This window comes from Rattus norvegicus, chromosome 10 (genome assembly GCF_036323735.1).
Source record: "Rattus norvegicus strain BN/NHsdMcwi chromosome 10, GRCr8, whole genome shotgun sequence".
NCBI lineage: Eukaryota > Metazoa > Chordata > Mammalia > Rodentia > Muridae > Rattus > Rattus norvegicus.
Window position 1 is genome coordinate 61,952,999 of NC_086028.1, and position 24,483 is coordinate 61,977,481.

General features: G+C 46.4%; 1 protein-coding gene and 1 long non-coding RNA gene across 5 annotated transcripts in view; one reads left to right on the forward strand and one right to left on the reverse strand.

Annotated features, from left to right (window-relative positions):
- Positions 1-6,528, reverse strand: part of Abr (ABR activator of RhoGEF and GTPase) — a 198,784-nt gene extending 192,256 nt beyond the window's left edge. The window contains exons 1-2 of one of the 4 annotated variants that reach the window (XM_039085523.2): positions 6,392-6,528; positions 5,150-6,309 (exon numbers count right to left, since the gene is read on the reverse strand). In XM_039085523.2, coding sequence (XP_038941451.1) covers positions 5,150-6,188 — 1,039 coding nt within the window. In that variant the 5' untranslated portion in view covers positions 6,189-6,309; positions 6,392-6,528. Of the gene's footprint in view, positions 1-4,491; positions 4,516-5,149; positions 6,310-6,391 lie in introns of those variants that run through there. The other 3 variants (XM_039085524.2, XM_039085528.2, XM_039085531.2) reach the window with 3 other exon arrangements.
- A 162-nt stretch (positions 6,529-6,690) lies between these two features.
- Positions 6,691-24,124, forward strand: LOC120095144 (uncharacterized). The gene is made up of 3 exons (XR_005490367.2): positions 6,691-7,575; positions 9,580-9,655; positions 23,957-24,124. It is a non-coding gene; the product is annotated as an uncharacterized LOC120095144 (long non-coding RNA).
- The last annotated feature ends 359 nt before the right edge of the window (positions 24,125-24,483 follow it).

Here is a 24,483-nt window from a genome sequence, read left to right on the forward strand (position 1 = left end):
TGATGGATGGAAGGATAGATGAATGGATGATGGACAGATGGAAGGATGGATGGATGATGGATGGATGGATGATGGATGGATGGATGGATGGATGGATGATGGATGGATGGATGGATGAATGGATGATGGACAGATGGAAGGATGGATGTATGGATGGATGATGGATGATGGATGAATGGATGGATGATCGATGGATGGATGATCAATAGATGGATGAATGAATGGATGGTTAAGAGCCAAAAAAAATAGAAAAATAGAGAATACTGGGGTTGGGTTACAGTTCAGTGGTAGAGGGCTTCTTTGGTATATACAAGGTCCTTCATGTATGGGTTCAATCCCCATATCAGAGGCAAAGGAAGACTGTGTGGAGAGAATTTATCTCCACTGAGCAAAATACTTTGGCATTTGAACTGAAGGCAGACTATCAGTTGAATAGTTTCTAACAGTCAAAAGGATTCTGGACTTGGAAAAGCTACCTGCATGCTTTGTTATAGGACAGTATCTGGGTCCAGTGTAGACACAAAGGGGAAAACACAGACTGCAGAAAGGACTTATGAGCCCTGAGGACAGACCCCTTGACTCTGTGTCACTGGTGGTGCAGAAGCATGCTAGCATCCAAGAGAAATGCTGGCCTCCAATGAAGAATGTTCAGCAATATGAGCCCAGGACTGGCTGGCCACTGAGGGGAAGTCTGAAATCTAACAATATACCCTGCTACCTATGAGGCCCAGTACACAGGAGCCCCTTGTGGTAGCCCTTCAAGGTGACCCCAGCTCCTGATTGTCTGAAGTCTGGTAGGGATTTCAGTGATAGCAAAGGCTATAGACATGCATGAACTTCACAGTAATGATAAGTCAAGTGTGCCATTAACCAATCTAAACAACTTTCTAGTTTCCTGAATTCAATCTTCCCATCTATTTTGGGAGGTACATACTGACACTTGTAGCAGAAAGCTTAGCATTTGTTTGAGGGGTTGGGGATTTAGCTCAGTGGTAGAGCGCTTGCCTAGGAAGCACAAGGCCCTGGGTTCGGTCCCCAGCTCCGAAAAAAAAAAAAAAAAAAAAAAAGAACCAAAAAAAAAAAAAAAAAAGAAACGTTGTTAGCATTTGTTTGAAAGCAATGGACTTGGGAATCAGACTGTGTACTCCGTTTGTAAACTGGATGACTGGTGGAGTGTCGTTTAGGCTTCCCAAGCCTCAAGTTTCTGTCTCACCAGGCTGTATGTCATAAACTAACAACTAGGGATAAACATTTGACAGGAGCTGACAGTAGGCCAAGTGAGTGCTATTCCTTATTGCTGCCTGTGAAAGACAGGCTGAGACCTGGAAAGGCCAGTGACCTACCAAGGGCCTCTTATCTAGTGAGAATGGCGCTAGGTAGACTCAAGTCTAACTTCACAGTACGTGGTATATGACCTGACACATCAGATTCTGCTCTGCCCTCCACTCCACTCACACCTTTGCCCTTTCCCAAACACCAAGAACTAACCACGTCATCATGAGCTAGACTTTGCTCAAACCAATCAAGACTATAGAAATGATCAAAAAACAACGAAGAGGGCTGGACAGATGGCTCAGTGGTTAAGAGCACTGACTGCTCTTCCAGAGGTCCTGAGTTCAATTCCCAGCAACCACATGGTGGCTCACAACCATCTGTAATGGGATCCAATGCCTCTTCTGGTGTGTCTGAAGAGAGCTACAGTGGACTCACATACATAAAATAAATAAATAATTCTTAAAAAAAAAAAAAAAGGAACGATGACTAAAGTGAACTGGCTTGCCTATTAATTAAACTCTGATTTTCTTCTCCTGTGTGAAGTAAAACCCTAAAAGATGTTTAGATTTATGGATCTGTTCTTTACTTAGTAGAAAATGTCCCTTTCCAGGGAGAGGGAGCCCCTTAGTTACTTTATATGTTACCTTTCTCCTTAAAACCCTGTGGCTAAGGCAAAGCCTGCTATATTATCCTATATAATCTACCCCACAGTTATGTCCTCTGGCATATGGTCACTGGTAGAGATGGAGAAATAACACATGGGGCCAACCCAAAGACCTTCCTAAGCCAAGCTTAATGCTCTGCCCTGGCTCCTGCCCTGTGGCCTGGAAGCTTCTAGAAAGGGGCCCAGTTGACCCAGAATATTCTGGAAGTAGAAAGTTTTGCAGAGTCAATTTGAAGAGCACAGCCTCTAGCCGTAGTCAGCTCATATACTCTCACGCTTCCTACATCCTCGGGCCTGTTCTAAGCTCTTTAGAGACGGTAGAGCATCTGTTCAACAATATGGGGAAGTCCTGTTTTACTAATGGAGAAAGTAAGCCAAGAGACATCAAAGAACTCCTCCCAGTGCCACCAGGCGCTGTGATGCAGAGACCACAGCTTCTCCATTTTATATATAGCAGAGGCTACCAGGAATTCTCCATCCTCCTGCCGCAGCCTTCGGGAGTGCTGGGATTACAAGTGTGTGCCATCACCTCTGGCACACACTTTACCCAAGCATGTGCTACCTATCGTGGAAACACACTTTTAACGCAGCGATACCAACGTGCGCTACGATGCTTTGCGTTCTCTTCCTCCATGCTTTCCTTCCTTCTTGCTTTTGCTGGGGGCTGAACCCATGGCTGGGAGCATGTGAAGCATGTGTCCTATCCATGAACTACACTCCCTTTATCTATTCTGTTGTGACCTGTTACAGATACATTACCCTGAGAGACAGGCATGGTGGCACACACCTTTAATCCCAGAACCGTGTAGGCAAAGACAGGAAGACCACTTCCAGGCTAGCCTGGTCTATACAATGAGTTTCAGATCAGCCAGAGCTGCACAGTATGAGACTCTGTCTCAAAAACAAACAACAAGACAAAAATTAACATATCACCAGGGAGATGGCTCAGCAGACACCGGCATTAGTCACCAAGCCTCACGACCTGAGTTCTATCCTTGGGACCCACACAATGAGAGGAGAGAATCAAGTCACAGAAATCATCCTCTGACTTTCATGTGTGCACTGTAGCACATGCAAACACACACACACACACACACACACACACACACGTATAAAATTACACTACTCAACAAATACTTCCAGGAAACTTAGTATGTGTAAGACACATCTGTATAAATGGAGTCACAAAAAGGTCCCATTTCGCCAGGGATTGAGCTTGGGTGTGGGGAGAGATACCTGATGCGTACACGAAACAGTAGTGTCTGAGGAGCTTATTCAATGTGAACTACAGGAAAGGCAAGCAAAGATGACCCCACGATGCTTCCACCGCCTGCAAACTATTCTGCAGTGTAAAACAGAACAAAACTATTGACTGCCGGAGTGTGTTGTGACCCTGCAAACGCATGTACATACATGTGTCACTGCGTATGGTGTGCATGTGCTTGCATGTGTGTGCCTTCTCTATCATATCCTCCCTGAGCTCTTAGAGAGAGAAGGCAGGATCTCCACCTGTAGCTGTGAGGGGGTTTCCTATACGAGTCTTTCGTGAAGCGAGCCTAGAAGAGACTTGGCTTTGGCACGGCCTCGGGTGCCAGAGCATGTGCTCTGGCTGGAGTCTTTGGTCTAAAGGAAAGAGAACCTTTCCATCATCCATCTACCCCGAGGAGCACCGTTGTAGTTAGCCCCAAGAGTGTGCTGGTTTCTAATTTGCATCAAGGTGCTAAAGAACGGACTGCCTGCAGAATTAACAACCACTCCTGGGGAAGAGAGAGCACTGCGCTCACCTGACAGAATGACTGATGTGGGTCTTGGGAGCAATGGGACAGGAGCCAACCCCAAAGCAGCTCAGGCAACGTTAGCCTCCGAGGAGGGCATTTGAAACCAGGCACCAGAGGAAAAAAATCCTCGACTCTCGCTTTAAATTAAAGGGGAACATAAAAAAAAAAAATGATTCTTAGCAGGGGTGGCAGAAGCATTACCTATGGGAACCGCAGCCAATATCTGCTAATGAATAAGTGTAATTGATCAAAACAGATGACTCGATGGATCTTCCAAATGTGCTTTTAGCAAAGTGGACAGTTACTCATTCAAATGCAAACTCTCACCCAGACAAGACCGAATAATGGAGATTCTGGAACAGTCCCAGAATCACTGATGTGTCTCCCACACACATCCCACCCCATACACGGAGCAAGAAGGCATCTTTAAGTTCCTTGCTGCAACTCAATCAACCCAGGCACCAATGCATGCCAACCCCAGTGCATTCCATCCGCATGCCCGAGAGGGGACCCTGGCACTTATGATGCAGCAAGGGGGCAGCTGCATATCACCCCACAGCCCCGTTAACTATTTCTCCTTACCTGGTTCTACTCCCTGACCTATGCAGGGCTGAACTGCCTTTCAAGTTCAGTGCAGTTGCTTGTTAATTTAGACCTCATGTATGGAGCACTGTGATCACAAGGGGACTCAAAGGCAACTAAGACCAGCCCCTGTCCTCAAGAAAGATGGCAGATTGGAGAGGAAGCAAAAGACACAGGACGGCCTCAGCTCACCTGTTCCAACACATCTCAGATTCAGTTTTCTCCTTTCTCAGGGAAAGCATTGGGTCAAACAGCAACCAGGTCAGCTCAAAACTGGGATTCCAAGCCTTTCCCTCCTCTCCGGCTCCTAGGAAGCCTACGGACCCCAGAGTAGCTTTCTAGGAAAGAATGGTCAGTCAGCAAAGAGGAGCATTAAGCACCTCCTGGAGTAAACTAAGCCCCCAGCATGAGATGCAGGCTGGAGGAAAAGCAAGATAACTTGAAAGCATTTGGGGAAAGACTTCCTCACTAAGAAATCTCAGAGAAAATGGGGGACTTCTGGAGCTTCTGCAGAGAGTACGGTTAGGGTGGTGCAAAAGACTCTGGAGGACCTGTGAGGAGTGAGGACTGAAGACCAAGGTGAAAGGTCCTGCCAAGGTCTAGGCAAGCGCGCCATTCCATCACATTCCTCAAGACTCCGGACACAACCATCATGCTTATTTTCATAGACTCCCCCGAACCCCGAAAATCACTTTGCACGCTCTTGTTTTGCGTTCCACAGATGGCTTTACGGGGTGGGGTGGGGCTCCCAAGTACCTAGGGTTAAAAGAACCACCAAGGTCTTCCGTGGCGGGGTACCAGTAGCCAGCAGGATGGATCAGTCAGGTACCTAGAATAGGGGTACGCCTACCTGCGGAGAAGCCGTCTTCGTGGTCTGAGCTGTTGTGGCTGCAGTCACTGCCTCTCTCAGGCGAGCTGTGACTGGGCGAATCCCGGTCCGGCACGCGCAGGAATCTCTTGCGCCCCCACTGGGCGAGGTGCTCCCGCGCCCCGCGCCTGGGAGACTCATCCTCCGCCTCCAGCTGCTCCAGGTCTCGACTCCGCCGCCGGTGGTGCCGCCAGCCTCCGGAAATCAGGTGCATCCAACGATGGGGACTGCAGGGCCGCGCGGGCTTCTCAGCCTCGTCGCGGGTTCCAAACCGGCAGGGGGCCATAAGTAGGTGGCCGAGGACGAATTTCTCATTCAAATCCACTATCTCGAAGTCGTGGTCACTGCAGTCGCCTCCATCATCCCCACCCGAAGCGTCCGGTTCGCCCTCCTCCGAGCCCCGCCCTGCCCGGGTCTCAGAGGACCGCTGGTCTCCGGGTATAGGGGACCCCGTGCCATCGGGGGCCGGGGGCACACAGTCCTCTCGGAGCCTGAAGAGCAGGCGAGGCTGCACCAGTTGCTGGTGGATGGCAGCGGTCAGACTGCGCACGGCGCCCCCTCCCTCCACCGCCCCGGGCCAGGCAGGAAGGTCCAGGCACATGAAGGGGGATGGCTCCGCCGATGTCGCTACCTCCGAGTCCAGAAGCGTGGGGCCAGGGGAATCTGAGTCGCGGCTCGATGCGCCCTCCTTGTTGTGAGGTGGCGGCGCGCACACGGCCCCGGCTGGCTCCTGCTCCTCCACCGAGGCTCCCCGGCTCCCAGTGCCACTGCCGCAGCCTCCGCCGTCCCCGCCCTCCGGCGGCCCGCGGGGTAGGTCCATCCTCTCTCCAGCCAGGGCCGCCTGCAGGTACCAGACTTTGAACTTCTCCTCGGCCAACACCTGTTGCAGCCGCTTCAGGTTGAGTTTGCAACGCTCGAGCTCGCGCTCCATGTCCGGCACCGATTCCAACTTCATGACTGGAGCCTCCTCCCCGGGGAACTCGGCCTGCCAGTGGCGTTCAAACTCCTGCGGGTCCCACATACTGGCCCGGCCGTCGGGCCTCTCGGGTCCCGCTGCTGTGCGCCTCAGTTGGCTGAGGCGGCGTCCTGGAGCTCGCTCGGAAGCGCACGCTGTCGCAGTCGCCTGTCCCTCGCTTCAGGGCCTGGAGGAGAAAAAAAAAATAAAGTTTTTCCCCTTCCGCCCTCGTGCCTTTTTTTTCCTCTTCTTCTCTGGGTTTCGCCTACCTGACGTAAGCAGCCGCAGGGCTGCGGGGGCGGGAGCCCGGGCCGCTAGCGCCGAGACCGCGGTCCGCAGCTACGCGGCTTGGCTCGGTGGTCTCGGGCGCGCGGAGAGCAGCGACGGGGGCGGAGCCTCGGTGGCGCAGGGCCAGAGCCTGCGAGCGCGCCTCGGAGCCGCGCGGGCACCTGGGTCAGGGCCACTGCAGAGAGGACCGACCGGGCTGCCCACCTCAGAGACGCAGGCACTGCCCACAGCTCGGCGGGCTTACACCCTCCGGGCTAGTCCTGTTGCGCAGCTCCAGCCGCCGCGCGCGATCCGCGCCCCCTCCCTGCACCCAAGCGCGCGGCCACGATGAAGCAGTAACTGGGGCCAGGGAGCGCGCGGAGCGCTCTGGGTCCCAACCAAGGCCTCCCGCCACACCCCTACCCCAACCCAGCTTCGCCAAGCTCTCCAAGACCCTCCCTTGGTCAGGAGGCACCGGGACCAAGGAAAAAAAGAGGCGGGAAAGGCAATGTGGAAAGTTCCTTTGGGCTTCCCAGAGCTGGGATTTATTCATCGCCTTGGACTAACTTATTCAAGATCATACAGGAACGCAGCCCAAAACTGGGGATAAGACTTTGGTGTTTGGGTACCTTAAAATGTTCTCTTCATTGCTCCCTAGAAATTTTTCCGGAAGGGAAATTGTGATGGTCCTGTGACCTCAAAGCTGAGGGCACTCATGACTGACTTGAGCCAAGCCATAGTTGCAGAGGCCTAGGTCTAGTAGATGGCCTTCCACTCCACCATCTCTTTGTGGCCTCAGACAATGCCCTTAAAGGTGGGGAACAAAAACAGCAGCTGGAGGAAGGCACGAGTGGACCACGTGGGTACTCTAGGGTCACCCTCTCTGGTGAGGTTTACAACTGCAAAGATGTCCTGATACACCCTGTCTCGTGCTTGCTGGAGAGCAGAGACCTTATCAGTGATTCATGGGTTCCTTCATTTCAAAGATGAGGAAACTGATACTATTCAGAGGCAAAGTGACCCCAGAACTGAGCTGGAAGTCTTCCTTTCATCTCTCCCTTTAGGAACTGATGCCAAAAGCAGAAGGAACTTCTTTTCCAGCCTCCTGCCACTCACCTATCTCCTGATCACCTGGGGCATAGGCCGTCCAGCTATCCTTTCAGTCCTCTTCGATTCGTACTTCCAGGTACTGAGAAACATTTGTCACGTGTGTGCGTTGTGTGGTGTGTATGTATTGTGTGGTGTGTGTGTATTGTGTGTGTGTGTGTGTGTATATTTTTTCTGGTGCGTTGTGTGGTGTGTATGTATTGTGTGGCGTGTATGTATTGTGTGGTGTGTATGTATTGTGTGGCGTGTATGTATTGTGTGGTGTGTATGTATTGTGTGGCGTGTATGTATTGTGTGGTGTGTGTGTATTGTGTGTGTGTATATATTTTTCTGATATTTGTCACGCGTGTGCGTTGTGTGGTGTGTATGTATTGTGTGGCGTGTATGTATTGTGTGGTGTGTATGTATTGTGTGGCGTGTATGTATTGTGTGGTGTGTGTGTATTGTGTGTGTGTATATATTTTTCTGATATTTGTCACGCGTGTGCGTTGTGTGGTGTGTATGTATTGTGTGGCGTGTATGTATTGTGTGGTGTGTATGTATTGTGTGGCGTGTATGTATTGTGTGGTGTGTGTGTATTGTGTGTGTGTATATATTTTTCTGATATTTGTCACGCGTGTGCGTTGTGTGGTGTGTATGTATTGTGTGGCGTGTATGTATTGTGTGGTGTGTGTGTATTGTGTGGTGTGTGTGTATTGTGTGTGTGTGTGTGTGTATGTATATATTTTTTCTGATGCCCTCTTCTGGTGTGTCTGAAGACAGCTACAGTGTACTCATATACAATAAATAAATAAATCTTAAAAAAAAAAGCTCAATTACAACTCTTTGTCCCCAAAGCTTCCTTAAAAACAAAGTCAGCCTCCCCCCACCATAAAAGTTATTTTCTGGGTGTTTTTCCCCCTTAAACCCACACACACAGACACTCTCTGAAGCTCAAGATGTTCAGCTCTGTGAAGCTCTCTCCAGATCTTCTCCAGCGTGTTTGCATCCCCACTGGATCCTGGACTGGCTGCCTTTGACTTCCTACAGCCCATTACAATTAGTGACTCCTTGTGCTTCCTCTGAAAAAGCACACAAGGACGGAGGTTTCTCTTCAATGTTGTGTTACTTCTTACTTAGCTCGACATAGACATGGCTGATCATTGTTGAAGGGGAAAGAGTGAAGAAAGGAATGATCAGCCAGAATGCACGCACACACATGCACACACATACATATGCATGCACACCTACACACACACACACACACACACACACACGCACACACAAATGCAGGCACATGCACACACACATGCTTTTCTGTTCCTGCATGACTAATTTTTTGCATCCTTCAGAACTGGGCCAAATGTGATTTCCCCAGAGGCTTACAACTCTGGAATTTTCTTCCTCGTCAAAGTCTGTGTTTCCTGGTTTTATTCCTGTCCCTTCTTCCATCTGTTTTCTTTTTTTTTCTGATTTAGCGGGTGATTAGCATGGATTGTCGTGGCATTTGTCTTCCTGTGAGACTATTACAGAGAACTGAAGATCTTGTTTTGGCTTGAGACAGGCTCTCTCTGTCTAACAGCACTAGCTGTCCTGGAACTCACTCTGTAGACCAGGCTGGCCTCAGAGATCTGCCTGCCTCTACCTCCTGAATGCTGGGATTAAAGGCCTGAATATCTTTCAAAATAAACTAAGTTTATAATCCCTAGTTGGAATGACATTCTTTCTCACCTTAGCTCCATATCCTAAAGCCTCAGAGGCTAGTACAATCTATGTTGTCTCCTGGGAAGGTTGAGGCACTCCCCATCCCTACAAGCAACCTGGTCAGAGACATTTCCATCAGAATCTATAGGCATCACAGCCTTTGTTAAGACTCCTGTAGTGATGGATGACCCCAGTCAATAGGCTATTGATCCAAAGATCTTGCACCAAGTATGCTGAAACAGAGGACAGAGAAAAACTGTAAGTTATTATAAACATCAATTTCTGAATGCCTGAACTCCCAGAGAGGACACTTTCAGCTCTGTCCTTTAATTAAAGCAGTGCTATGATTTCCTTTTGGCTCAAGGAAGTTGTTACTGAAACCTCTAATTTTTCCCACTAGGACCCATATAGCTGGGAATTGCAGCATACATCTTCCGTAAACAGATCCCAGGAGCAGCCTTCATTGTCTCTAGTTGGTGAGTAGTTCAGCCTTGTTACCTGGTGATCCTGGGAACAGGTGCAGGATAGCTAACGTTTATTAGGTCTACATTTCTAGTTGACACACAGCTTTGATCTTATCTAATTCCTCACAGCCGATCTATAAAGAAGGAGTTATGGTTGCTGTCTCAGAGACAGAGGTGGGAAGGGGAGGTCACAGAGGTGAGAGGTCACATAGCTAGCAAGTCTGCTGGGTTCTGAAACCCAGCAGCCTTGCAGTATGGAAGTCCAGATGCATTCATCACTTCCATTCCTTTTCCCGGGGAAGATGTGCTGAGCACCCGGGAGGCCCTGTGGCCAGGCAAAGGAGATTTAAACCTTCTAACCTGGTACACCAGATCCTTTCCTGTGTATACTCTAAAGCCAGCTTGTTCTCCCAATGTCATTTCCTGAATGCCTTCTGCTTGTTGCACCAATTCAGACTTCACAACCTGAATGCTTCTCTGTGGCAGATGTTTTTATGTCCCATGTCACCTCCTCTTGATCTATCTGGGAGTCTTTGCTGCAGCTGTTGTGAACAGCCACTGTGATGTCCTCTCCTCAAATGTGAACCTCCACCACATTCTGTGTGTGTGCTGTGGTGCGGGGACTGGGGCTGGGGGTTATTTTCTTCTGTTTGAGACTGGATCCCACTATGTAGGCCTGTCCTGTCTGAAACTCACTCTGTAGTGCAGCCTGTCTTTGAACTCCCAGAGATCCTCCAGCCTCTGCCTTCAGATATTTGAAACAAAGAACAATCTCGGTATTATGGAAAGGAATGCAGTTGTGGTTTGCCCTGGAGTAATCTGTATTTTGATGCTAATTCCGCTGCCAGAAGGACAGCTGCCTAGTCACTTACTCAGGATTCAGGTGACTTCACCAAAACCTCCCCATTGAATTTGTAAAGTACAGGTGAGGGGCAGGTACAGGATAGAAGGAGGCCTGTCATTGGAGGAGAAGGAAGGATGGATGGGAGAGAAGTTTGAAGGAAGAGGAGGAGACTGGGACGAAAAGGAAGGGGGACAGGAGGGAGAGAGAGAAGCCGTGGCAGGACAATGGAGGCTGATGTTAAGATTCCGCTCTGTATATTTACAGGTTGTTATCAATGTTCTTTTTTTTTTAATTTTATTTATTTTATTATATATGAGTACACTGTAGCTGTCTTCAGACACACCAGAAGAGGGCATCAGATCTCAATACAGATGGTTGTGAGCCACCATGTGGTTGCTAGGATTTGAACTCAGGACCTTGGGAAGAGCAGTCAGTCACTGAGCCATCTCTCCAGCCCCGTTATCAATGTTCTTAAGGGATGGATGGTACTGGGCTTTGTATGTTTAGGTGGGCAATTATATCTTACCAATTGGATCTAAGATTATTGTGTTGTGTGTTCTTTTACGTGATGGTTTGAGTGTAGGAAAGTGTGCAGTGGCAGGAGACACTGGGCTGCTGAGGAGTTGGGATGTCTTTTCACCAAGATATCTAGCAAATATCTTGGGGCACTATGGGCGAACCTATCAGGATAAAAAGACAACAATAAAAGTTGATGTGGAGAGAAAAGGTGTATTACTTAAAGATACTATACCATATATGTTTTGTATATCATTAAATCTTTAAAAGAAATTAAATTTATTCTTGTTTACAGATAAAAAAAAAAGACAACAATACTTTTTTATATTTTTACAAAACAGAACACAGTGACAAAATGAAAGTAACTACGTAAGACCATTTCTTTTTGCATAAATGAGAGCACGCTGGGGTGGGAAGTTCACTTGGTTTTCATCCCCCATGGTTGCTGACTTTTCCCCCATTAGCTAGAGACCAACTTCACAGTCTTTCCAGAGTGGCTAATTTTAAAAGAAAATGAAGGAAGGGGAAGGAGCCACAGCTCCAAGCCATCAAGTTTCTGGAATTCAGGGAGTGGAGGGGGTGATGTCTAAAAGAGAGTTTTACGGACAGGGGAAATAAAAGATTTACATGAAAGTTTTACTAACTGGGGGAGACTTCTGCAATATGCTGGCCCTTGGTGGGCTCAATAGTTGTAATAGAAAACAAAAACATGTCCCAGACCGAGCCCTGGGATTAAAGGCATTGCTGACATGGCTATGTTCCCTGCCCTCGCTTTTTTCTTAAAATTATTAAGTTCTCAAGAGCTGTCCAGCTAGAAATTTCTATGGGGAAGTTTTTATGAAATAGGCATTTGGGCTGGAGAGATGACTCAGTGGTTAAGAGCACTGACTGCTCTTCCAGAGGTCCTCAGTTCAATTCACAGCAACCACATGGTGGCTCACAACCATCTGTAATGGGATCTGAGGCTCTCTTCTGGTGTGTCTGAAGACAGCTACAGTGTACTCATATACATGAAATAAATAAATCTTAAAAAAAGAAAAGAGTCATTGGTTAATAAATGTTCCTGGCTCTTCCCCATCCCCACCCCCTAGTTCTGCCTGTTGCCTACAAACCAGCATGTAAAGCTTGCCTCTCCTTCTCGGGCCCCATGCCTGCAGCTATGCTTCCTGCCATGATAATAGACTAACCCTCCGAAACTGTACTCAAGCCCCAATTAAATGTTTTCTTTTATAAGAGGTGCCTTAGCCACAGTTTTCTTTTCATAGCAAGAGGACAGTAAGTAAGAAACCCAAACACCCCATAACTTTCTCTCTAGAACCTCTCCTTTCCTTGATCAAGTTAGGCATGACAGAGGGTACCTTGGTCCCAATTGTGTTGATTCTCTGGTTCCTCAAATCCACTGCTCCTCAAACCTCTGGTCCTCAAGTCTCAAGCCTACAGAGGATAAAGGATCAGGTGCCTATGGCCAGCTAACACCTCTTATTCCTCCAGCTGCCCCCCAGGCCCCTACAAGATGTGAACAAGACCTCTCATTCATGTCTGAATGGAAGAGTAAACAAATGGATTATTTGTACTCACTTAGGTGCTTTGGATCTCACAATATTTTTTAATTACTGTGGTTGGTGTGTGTGTGTGTGTGTGTGTGTGTGTGTGTGTGTGTAGATCAAAAGACAATTTGCTGGAGTTGTTTCTCTTCTCCCACCATGTGGGTCCTGAGGATCCAACTCAGATTATCAGGTTTCCCTGCAAGGGCTTTTACCCACTGAACCCTTTCTGCCTGCCTCACTCTTAAACTCCCACATGTCAGTAGACAGAGTGAGAGGCACTGCTGGCAACCTTTAGACAACTAGCCAGTACGGAAACACAAACTGCAGCTATCAGCCAGTGCGAACTGCTTTTGGCCTCGCTTCAGCCATGGTTATCCATGAAGGTCTGGGAAGAGGAACGCAATGGAAACATGGAAGGAGGAGCTTAGCTGGGCTGAGCCCGGATCGCTGCTGAAGAAGTGGACACAGATAAAGGCCCCTCCTATCAGCTTTGGTTCTCTAGGTGAGGCTTCTCCAGACATAGATGAGAAAGCTAATTATGAGATTAAGTAGAAAGGTTGAAAATAATAAGAAGGTAAGGAGACATGAGAGGAAACCATATCCTTTCCTGGGGCCTAGTTTTCCTTTTCAACTGAGAGTTTTCCTTTTCAACTTCAATATAAGTGCCAATGCCTAAACCGTCTACAGCGGTAGCGCTGTTTTCCTGAAGACGCCTCAGACAGGGACGTTAGAAACAACAGATGAGCTGTGCTTACTCAGCTCCGGAACGTCTGAAACCTTGAGGTTTTTGTGTTAGGACTCCCTTCAAGTTCCGAACTCTAAACAGTGCGCCTTAAAATACACCTTACTTATAATTTCCTTAAAATAAATAAGGGTCTGAGGCCGGTCTGATCTACATAGCAGGACAGCCAGGGCCACATTGGGAGACCTTGCCTCAAAACAAACAAACCACGAAAGCGAGGACTATGATTCTGTCTGGGGATCCTGTAGTGTTTCACTAGGCTCTGCCCCTATGCTCCAGGAGGCATGCTGATTACAAAAATGTCATCGTAGGGTTCCAACTATGTAATCTGCTATATCCCTTTTTTATTTTCTTTTTTCTTTTTTGAAACAGGATCTCACTCTAGAGCTCAGGTTAGCCTCAACCACATGGTGATCCTCCTGCCTCAACCTCCAGATTGCTGGAATTGAAGGCATGTGCCACTATACCCTTTTTTTTTTTTTTTTTTTTTTTTTTTTAAAAAAAAAAAAGCTCTTTTGGCAGCCAGGCGGTGGTGGTGCATGCCTTTAATCTCAGCACTCCAGAGGCAGAGGCAGGCAGATCTCTGAGTTTGTCTCCAGCCTGGCCTACAGAGTGAGTTTCAGGATATTCAGGGCTACACAGAGAAACTCTATCTCCAAAAAACAAAACACAAAAAACCTCCAGGGACTAAGCCACTACCCAAAGACTATACATGGACTGACCCTGGGCTCCAACTGCATAGGTAGCAATGAATAGCCTAGTAAGAGCACCAATGGAAGGGGAAGCCCTTGGTCCTGCCAAGGCTGGACCCTAGTGAACGGGATTGTTGGGGGGAGGGCGGTAATGGGGAGACAATGGGGAGGGGAACACCCATATAGAAGAGGAGGGGGAGGGACTAGGGGGATGTAGGCCTGGAAACAAGGAAAGGGAATTGTTGTGGTTTGCCCTGAAGTTATCTGTATTTTGATGCTAATTCCACTGCCCCTAGGACAGCTGCCTAGTCACTACTCAGAACTCCGTTGACTTCACCAGAACCACCTCCCCATTGAATTTGTAAAGTACAGGTGAGGGGCAGGTACAGGATAGAAGGATGCCTGTCATTGGAGGAGAAGGAAGGATGGGCGGGAGAGATGTTTGAAGGAAGAGGAGGAGTCTAGAAGAGAGAGAGAGAAGAGACAGGAAGAGAAGAGGGTGAGAAGCCATGGCAGGTGATGTTAAGATTCTGCTCTGTGGGGGTTGGGGATTTAGCTCAGTGGTAGAACACTTGCCTAGCAAGCGCAAGGCCCTGGGTTCGATCCCCAGCTCCGAAAAAAAAAAAAGAAAAGAAAAGATTCTGCTCTGTGTATTTACAGGTTGTTATTAATGTTCCTAAGGGATGGATGGTACCGGGCTTTGTATGTTTAAGTGGGCAATTATATCTTATCAATTGGGTCAAAGATTATTGTGTTGTGTGTTCTTTTATGTGAGGGTTTGAGTGTAGGAAAGTGTGCGGCTGCAGGAGACTCTGGGCCGCCGAGGAGTCGGGATGTGTTTCCGCCAAGATATCTAGCAGATATCTTGGGGCATTGGGTTGTGGACCTAGCGAGGTAAAAGACAACTATACCATTTATATTTTATATATTTTTACAACAACAGGGAATAACCTTTGAAATGTAAATAAGAAATACCCAATTTAATAAAGATGAAAAAAACAAGAAAACAAAACGCACACACCTATGTATGCATGCATGTGTGTATGAACCCATATGCTATATCTTGACCTTTGCCCCCCACCTCTCTCTCTTTCCTTCCTTCCTCTTCCCACCTTCCTTCCATCTTTCCTCCCCCCATACCTTTCCTTCTTCACTCCCTCTTTTTCCTCCTTCTTTCCCTCCTCCTCCAGATTAGCCTGAAATTCAGTCTTCCCACCTCAGCTTGGGGTTACAGATATCTATGACCAGCCTTGGTCTTTGATACGTTCAGAAACCAGATGCAAATGGTGTGTCCCCATTCCCTTCACAGTTCTGCCCAGCAGCCCTCCCCACACAGCTCTCCCCACACAGCTCTCCTCCTCTGGTTGGATAATTCACTAGAATGGCTCACGGAAAAACACAATAGTCTCAATTACACTACATTTGAAGGAATATAACCACTAGATAAAGAGGATCCTAGGACAAAGTCTGTGAGGACCATATCTTCTGTCGCCATGGGATCGAAATGTCACCCTCTTACATGTGTTTAACAACCCAGAAACTCTTTGGACTTCTTTGGGAATTTTCATGAAAACTACATGATGTGGTCATGACTGGTTGAGGCTTTAGAGTTCTGACACTTCTAAAGCCCTAATTGCCTGCGAGGTTCTTCTGGCCACCAGACCTGATCCAGAAGCTAACTAGCCAGAAGTCATCTCATTAACATACATTGCTCAGTGAATTCGAAGGATTCTCGGGATTCTATGTCACACCTGAGGAGAGCAAATATTTATTTCTCATTATGTCATATGGGTGGGGAAAGTCCTCTTGTAACTGGGAATTCTGTGGTGTGGATGGACCTTGCTTTATTTACTGTCCCTTATTGACAGGTACTAACAGATATTTGCTTCTCCCTCCTAGTACTGAGATTGACTACAATCTCCACTGTCTGTAGACATTGGAGTTGTTGTTGGTTCCCTATGACAAAGAGAACGTTGTCAGGATTCTCATATAATTTTAGGTTACATGTCCCAAAGAAGAACTCATGTCAAAGAATATGTACTGTGACATTTGGACAGACATTGATAAATTGCGCTCCCTCCCTGCCTCCCCCAAAGCTAGACCAATCTGTACTTTCATCAACAGTGATGAGAAGTGTATAAGTATGTACAAGGAATTCGGGCTTGTAGTTCCAGTTCTCTGGAGGCTGAGGCAGGACAAGTCCATGTTTAGTGTCAAAGCCTGGACAGCTCTAATGCGCTAGGTTCAGCCGCCCCATCCAATATGACAATTAAAGATGCAGCACTAGAACACTTCAGGGAAAGGTCTATTCAAAGTGACCACATTAGGAAGAGGGACAGGATCCAGTGACCCTCAAGGTCTCTTCAGGCATTGACAAGAGATTTAAACTTCAATAAAGGAAAAGAGGCATGTAAAACTAAGCAGCTCTGGTCCAGGGGTCCTGCCCTCCACTGACCCATCGTTGTCCTGGTTCCAGGGTGTCTTACAAGCTGACAGTTGTCAGAACTGAGTAAAATCCCATTCTGGGAGACAAGTGTTCTTTCTAGTGGGCACAGGAATTAAGCCTTTCTCTTCTTCTAGCCTGGATGATATCATTCTCTGGGGTTCCACTGTTACAGTTTCTCCTTAAAATACCCCATCTCCTGGAGGCTAGAGAGGTGTGCACTGCTCTTGCAGAGTACCTGAGGTCCTTTACCAGCATCTACATCAGGGAACCCACAACTACCTAAAACTCTAGCTCCACGGGATCGGGATCTGATACCCGCTCTGTGAACACCATGCTCACACACAACACTATATATATATATATCTCCACAATTCAAAATAAAAACCTTTTTTAAATTAAAATATCCTATCCTGCCAAGCGGGTTACAAGACCCTCCTGTTTCAAACTAAAAGGTGAATGAGGAGTGAGGCTATAGCTCAGTGGTACAGGGCTTGCCTAGCATGAGCAAGGATATAGGTTCAATTCCCAGCAACGCTCACTTATAAAGTGTCATGAGAGAGAGAGAGAGAGAGAGAGAGAGAGAGAGAGAGAGAGAGAGAGAGTAACTCTCCAAATCTTTGCCAATATCAGATGCTTTTTTTTTTCTTTTTTTCTTTTTTTCGGGGCTGGGGACCGAACCCAGGACCTTGAGCTTCCTAGGCAAGCGCTCTACCACTGAGCCAAATCCCCAACCCCCAGATGCTTTTTTTTTGGTTCTTTTTTTTTTTTTTTGGTTCTTTTTTTCCGGGGCTGGGGACCGAACCCAGGGCCTTGTGCTTCCTAGGCAAGCGCTCTACCACTGAGCTAAATCCCCAGCCCCAAATATTTTTTTTTTGGTTCTTTTTTTTTTCCCCCAGCTGCTTTTAGCTGAAGATAATTTTTGTTGCGCCCATAAGTGGGAGGGGATGTAGCTTGGCAGAGCACTTACAGAACACTCACAGGAGCCCAGGTTCAATCCTGAGCACTCATAAACCAAGCATGGTAGCCGGTGTCTGGAGTTCTGCTCTCAGGAAGCAGAGGCAGGAGGATCACAAGTTGAAGGCAGTTTGAGCTACATAAGACACTGAGGTTTTTTCATTTTGTTTTGCTTTGTTTTGTTTTAAAGTAGATTGAGGGCTGGAGAGATAGCTCAGTGGTTAAGAACACTGACTGCTCTTCCGGAGGTCCTGAGTTCAATTCTCAGCAACCACATGGTGGCTCACAACCATCTGTAATAGGATCTGATGCCCTCTTCAATGGTGTGCTTGAAGACAGCGATAATGCACTCATTAAATAAACAAATCTTTTTAAAAAAATGTAGATTGAAAGATTTGGGCCCAGTGGTGTACAGCTGTAATCACTAGCAGTCAAGGAGCAGAGGAAGAAAGATTAGTGCAGGTTCTGAACCAGTCAATCTGGTCTAAATAATGCATTCCAGGGCTGGAGAGATGACTTAATGGTTAAGGGCATGTAATATGGGGTAGAGAGCTTGTCTAGCAATCGCAAGGCCCTGGGTTCAGTCCTCAGCTCTGGGGGGAAAAAGAACACGCAATCCTTTGCTAAGTTGGTTAGTCCATGAGCTCCAGGGATGCTCCTGTCTCTGTGTCCCCCACCCCCTTAGACATATAAAATAAAAATAAAGAAACCTTTAAAAACTAACTTTTTTTCTTTGTAGCCTTATAAAAAAATTTTATTGGTTTTTTTTTAATTAACATTTCAAATGCTATTCCCTTTCCCTAAAAAATAAATTTAAGTCCGAGTGGTGGCACATGCCTTTAGTCCCTCCGGGGTCAGGCAGACCTCTGAGTTCAAGGCCAGCCTGGTCTACAAAATGAGTTCCAGAATATACAGGGCTACACTGAGTAAGTGTCTCAGAAAACAAAACCCTGGGCTGGAGAGATGGCTCAGCGGTTAAGAGCACCTGACTGCTCTTCCAGAGGTCCTGAGTTCAATTCCCAGCAACCACATGGTGGCTCACAACCATCTGTAAAGAGATCCGATGCCCTCTTCTGGTGTATCTGAAGACAGCTACAGTGTACTTATATATAATAAATGAATAAATAAATCTTTTTAAAAAAACCAAAACAAAAAACAAACAAACAAAAAAAAAAAACAAAACCCTAAATAACAAACAAATGTTGAGGTTTGGTCTGTTGCTACGTATTGTAATGCTGAATTCTGGGGGCGGGGTGGGGGGTGGGGTCTAGGCCTAGGAGAAACTTCTCATATTTGCAAGCTTTTGTTGTGCAAAACTTGTTCATTGATTTTTTTTTTTTTTTTTTGGTTCTTTTTTTCTGGAGCTGGGGACCGAACCCAGGGCCTTGCGCTTCCTAGGCAAGCACTCTACCACTGAGCTAAATCCCCAGCCCCTTGTTCATTGATTTTAAAACTATTGATTAAATAAAATTGACTAGAGGCAATTACTGGAGGGATTAGAGGTAGGAGGGTTTGGAGTGACCTGGTTGGAGGAGAGTCAGGAAGAAGAGGGGAGAGGAAGCTGCCATGAAGGGAGATGGAGGGGTGATGAGCACTCGGCCAGGAGAAACAGCAAATATTGAGGTTAGGCTGATTTCAGGCTTCAAATTGACAGCTTAAGAGACTAGGCCTAAATCTTGGTTTCCAAGAACTGGGTGATTCCAGGCAAGTTCAGGCCTCAGAAGCTGCCCTGCCACCTGTACTGAGGCAAGGACAATGGGTCAGCAGCTGTTTCCAGACTTCCTCAGTAACAGTCTCCAGATCTCCCCCAGCAAGTGTCTAGTCTCCACACCTAGGTAATGGAATGTCTGTAGAGATGGACCCAACAGATTAACATAGAGGTCACCTGCCCCAGAATTCCTTAATGTGCTTTAAATCAGGCCTGCGTCTCACTTGGGTATCTCTCTATTTCAGTAATGGGAGACCCCAGCGTGCTAGACTTCTAAAAAATAAAACTCTGTGTTTACATACTATTTGAGTCTGGGGTAGTATTCTTCGGAGAATCATGGACCCTTACAGTATCTGGGCACACCCCTGGGGGGAGGCACCCAGGCTATCAGTTAGGAGAGTAGATTAGGGGTTACCCTACAGTAATTGTCAAAGCCAAAAAAGATTACCGTAGTCTGACTCTCATTTATTTATATGCATAAATTGGTTTGAACGACAAATAGATAAAATTTAAAAAAAAAACCAAAACAAAAACAGTGAATTGGTTCAGTAGTATTCCTGAAAGGCAATCAGTAAGGTTTTTTTTTTTTGTTTTTTTTTTTTTTTTGGTTCTTTTTTTCGGAGCTGGGGACCGAACCCAGGGCCTTGTGCTCCCTAGGCAAGGGCTCTACCACTGAGCTAAATCCCCAACCCCCAGTAAGGTTTTCTTTTGTTCCTAATTGTTTTTAACATAGTAACAACTTTGGCACTACAATATATTTATGTGATTTTTTTCATGATGAGAATTTGCATTGTCCCACCTTTGGCTAGTGAAAGCTTTATAAACTGGCTTTCAAAGCCCTTTGTGTCACCTTTTTATTTTCAGAAGCTTTGACAGTGGCTTTCTGGTTTGGTAAGGTGTTCCTAGCTTATCTCGTATATTTTCTGTACAGACCAAACATCTCCCATTCTCAAGAGAGCCTGAGTATTTTTTTTTTTTTTCGGAGCTGGGGACCGAACCCAGGGCCTTGCGCTTGCTAGGCAAGTGCTCTACCACTGAGCTAAATCCCCAACCCGGGTATTTTTTTTAAACGAGACACGGATTTTAGAGGCTAAAGTCAGGAGAATAGAGGTGTTTATTTCTGCTGGTTTGGCTCAATAGACCAAACTAGAAAATATATATTTTGCATATTACAAGAGTATGGTGAATTTTCCAGTTAGTACTCAGGATGAGAGAATTTTCATTTAATCTCAAAAAAAAAAAAAAAAATCTCACATTTCGCTGCTCAAAGGGGAGCTCTTGTTCTCAGCCATGCCAGCACAATTACTCACACAGCAGTTACCCGAAATGTCATTATCTCTATGTTGTCCTAGCCCAGGATTGGGCTCCCACTCTATCATTCTGAGCGTTGTCTGTCCACCACAGAAGTGAGAACACACTCTGAAGTGAACTGCCAGGGGGAAAGCCACACCCTGTGAAGTTTGATTTAGTATTTCCTTGGTAATTAGCAACTGGGAGGTAAGTCTGCATTCTAGGCAGGTGCCTGGTTTAAGCCTCTTCCCTAAAGTGTGTTCCCTAGCACTTCCCAGACTTCAGGCATCTGTGCGGTGTGGTTTTTTTCTAACTCACCAGTCACCTATGCATGTGTCCCCTGGCTATACAGTTTATTTATTGAGTATCTTATACAAGTGTAACAAACAACGACACATTCGCTGTCTGCCTATGTGAAGGCTTATGTGCTGAGTGGACATTCAAATAAATGCATTACCTTGGCCTGGATAGGTGGTTCAGCAGTTAATTTTTTTTTTTTTTCCAGAGCTGGGGACCGAACCCAGGGCCTTGCGCTAGGCAAGTGCTCTACCGCTGAGCTAAATCCCCAACCCGGTTCAGCAATTAAAAGCGCTGGCTGCTCTTGCCAAGAACCTGGGTTCAGTTCCCAGTTCCACCAGTTACAGATGATGGATCACTCACTACCGTCTACAACTCCCCTCACAGGGGATCTGACACCATCTTCTGGGCTCAGCAGGTCCTGAGCTCACACATCTCTACCCATATCCAGGAGAAACACTTATTCACATAAAATAATAACAAATAAACCTTTATTTGTTTGTTTGTTTATTTCCTTATTTATTTATTTGTTTATTTTAATTAAAGACTATCTCATTGTGTAGTTCTGGCTGGCCTCAGCTCTCTATGTAGAACAGGCTGGCCTCTAGCTCACAGAGATCTGCCTCCCTCTGTCTCATGTACATGAGATACTTCAGGCGACACCTAGATTTTAAGAGTGGTTTGTTAGTTACATCAGCAATAGTGGCGTACGCCTAGCTCGGGAAGTGAGGCACAAGGATCTTGAGTCTGGGCTGTACAACAAAATCTTATCTTTAAGAAAGGGTGATGGGGGCTGGAGAGATGGCTCGGTGGTTAAGAGCACTGACTGCTCTTCCAGAGGTCCTGAGTTCAAGTCCCAGCAACCACATGGTGGCTTACAACCATCTGTAATGGGATCCGATGCCCTCTTCTGGTGTGTCTGAAGACAGCTAAAGTGTACTTATATATAATAAATAAATAAATCTTAAAAAAAAAAGAAAGGGTGATGGATGAGGTAATATATTTTTTAAAGATTTACATTTAGCTGGATATAGCATAGTGACACACGCCTTTACTCTCAGGACTTAAGAGGCAGGCAAGGCAAAGGGAGGCAGATCTCTATGAATTGTAGGCCAGCCTGATCTACATAGAGTGTTCTGACCAACAAGAGTTCAGTTCCCAGCACCCACATCGGGATGTTCACAATTGCCTATAACACACACACACACACACACACACACACACACACACTTAAAATAATAAAAAGAGCCAGGCATGGTGGCACATGTCTTTAATCCTAACACTGGAGAGGCAAAGACAGGCAGATCTCTGAGTCTGAGGCTAGTCTATGTAGAGAATTCTAGGACAGCCAGGGCTAGGTAGAGAGACCCTGTCTCAAGAAAAAAAAAAATCCCAGAACTAATAATAGTAAGTCTACTTTTAAAAGAGTTCCTTGTTTAGGAGTGGGAGCATCGCTCAGTTACTCACCTTCCCATCTGGTTCCTGTATCAGGCCCAGCGGCCCCAGAACTAACCAGGGTCACCCCAGAGAACCAACTCACATCTAACTGCAGCATGTGTGGTGTCCAGGGAAACAGAAAAGCACAGCAGCTCGAACCATAGAGAGCCTAGGATCAGATATCATTGCTTACACGAACTAACTGTGTTCTTAAGGGAGCCACTTCATAGGGGGTTGGGGATTTAGTTCAGTGGTAGAGAGCTTGCCTAGCAAGCGCAAGGCCCTGGGTTCGGTCCACAGCTCCGAAAAAAAAGAAAAAAAGAAAAAAAAGGGAGCCACTTCATGACTTATGCCTGTTTCCTCATTTGTAAAACAGGCACTGTAATATTATCAACTTTAAAAGAATGCAGTCGATGGGGGTAGTGGCACACATCTTTAATCCCAGCCCTTGGGAGGCAGAGGCAGGTGGATTTTTGTGAGTTCAAGGCCAGCCTGGACTACATAGTGAGTTTTCAGGACAGCCAGAGTTCCATAGTGAGACCCTGTCTCCAAAATAGCAACAACAACATCATCATCAACATCAACATCATGATCATCAACATCATCATCAACACCAACGACATCATCATCAACAACAACATCATCATCATCAACAACATCATCAACAACATCAATACCACCAACATCATCATCAACACCACCAACATCATCATCATCATCAACATCAACATCATCAACATCAACAGCATCATCATCAACAACAACAACAGCAAAGTGGTCAAGATTAAAAGTGTCAACAGATGAGGAACACAGCAATCATAAACAGCTCATGCGTTCCTGTTATCAGGGTAGATTGAGGGTCTCTAGCTTTGATAGTTACAGTGTCTCTCACAAAGCAAAGGGAAAAACAAAGCAAAACCATGCCAGGGACATAGCTCTGTGGGTTGAGTGCTTGCTTCATTCGGTCTTGGTCTCCACACATGTTGGTATATGCAAGAGGTAGGGGCAGCAAGAAGGCTCAAGGCCAACCTTCCCTGGGTTGCATGAGTCCCTGTTTAAGAAAAAAACAAGGGGTTGGGGATTTAGCTCATTGGTAGAGCTCTTGCCTAGAAAGCACAAGGCCCTGGGTTCGGTCCCCAGCTCCAAAAAAAAAAAAAAAAAAAAAAAAGAAAAGAAAAAAACAAAAAACAAAAAACAAACAAACAAAACCAGACAGAAGCCAAAGACATGGCCCGGCAGTCTTGCTGTGTGATAGTGTAGACCAGAGTGGATTTCAGCAGTCACACCAATCCTGCACATCCTTGTAACCCCAGGAAGTGGGATCTCCACAAGGGCATCTCAGTTTTGCTGGCTTTCAGCCTAGTGGAGAGAACAGCAGTAGGTTAAGGGAGAGATCCTGATTCAAAGGAATCGGGGAACGTGATGGAGGGAACACCGATGCCTTCTCCTGCCCTCTATGTGCACACACAGGTGCACACAGCAGATATTAAATAATAACCTTTTTTTTAAAAATATTTTATTTATTTATTATATATATGAGTACACTGTAGCTGTCTTCAGACACACCAGAAGAGGGCATCAGATCTCATTACAGATGGTTGTGAGCCACCATGTGGTTGCTGGGATTTGAACTCAGGACCTCGGGAAGAGCAGTCGGTGCCCTTAACCACTGAGCCATCTCTCCAGCCCAAATAATAACCTTTTAAAAGATAAAAAAATAAGCAAAAATGTGACTGTATGACTTAGTGGCATGTGAGCCTCACCTTACCTGTACACAGAGGAAATTGAAGTCCTCTTCCTTCCTCTTAGTCCTCCCCTCTTCCTCCTTTTCTTCTGACAGGGTCTCATCACATACTCATGGCTTGCCTGGAACTCCCTGTATTGTAAAGCAAGTTATCCTTGGACTCAGAGATCTGCCTGCCTCTGTCTACTACCCAAGCGCTGTGATCAAAGGCACGTACCAACATGTGTGACGGAATCCTCTGTGACAGGAAACCTATAGTGCTAACAGCTGCATCTCGAGCTGACTCTGTAGACAGCCACAGTGAGTTACATAGACAGCACCATCCAGACAGAGACAGCTAAGGCTGTAGAACGCAATGTGCTCAGACAGTCATGTGTCAGGAGGCCTGCTTACAGCATGAAGCCCAGTTCCAAATGAGTCATCGCTGGAGACAGTACTGGGCACTGACAAGTCCTTTTAGATCCCGAGCCCAGGGAACATTTGAGTGCCCCAGAGGAAGCTGAACAATGAAACAGATCTTGAGACAAATTGCACAATTTACTCTTTTTTTGTTTTAACGAATTCTTTATTTATTTTATGTGAGCACGCTGTCACTTCAGAGACACCAGAAGAAATGGATCCCA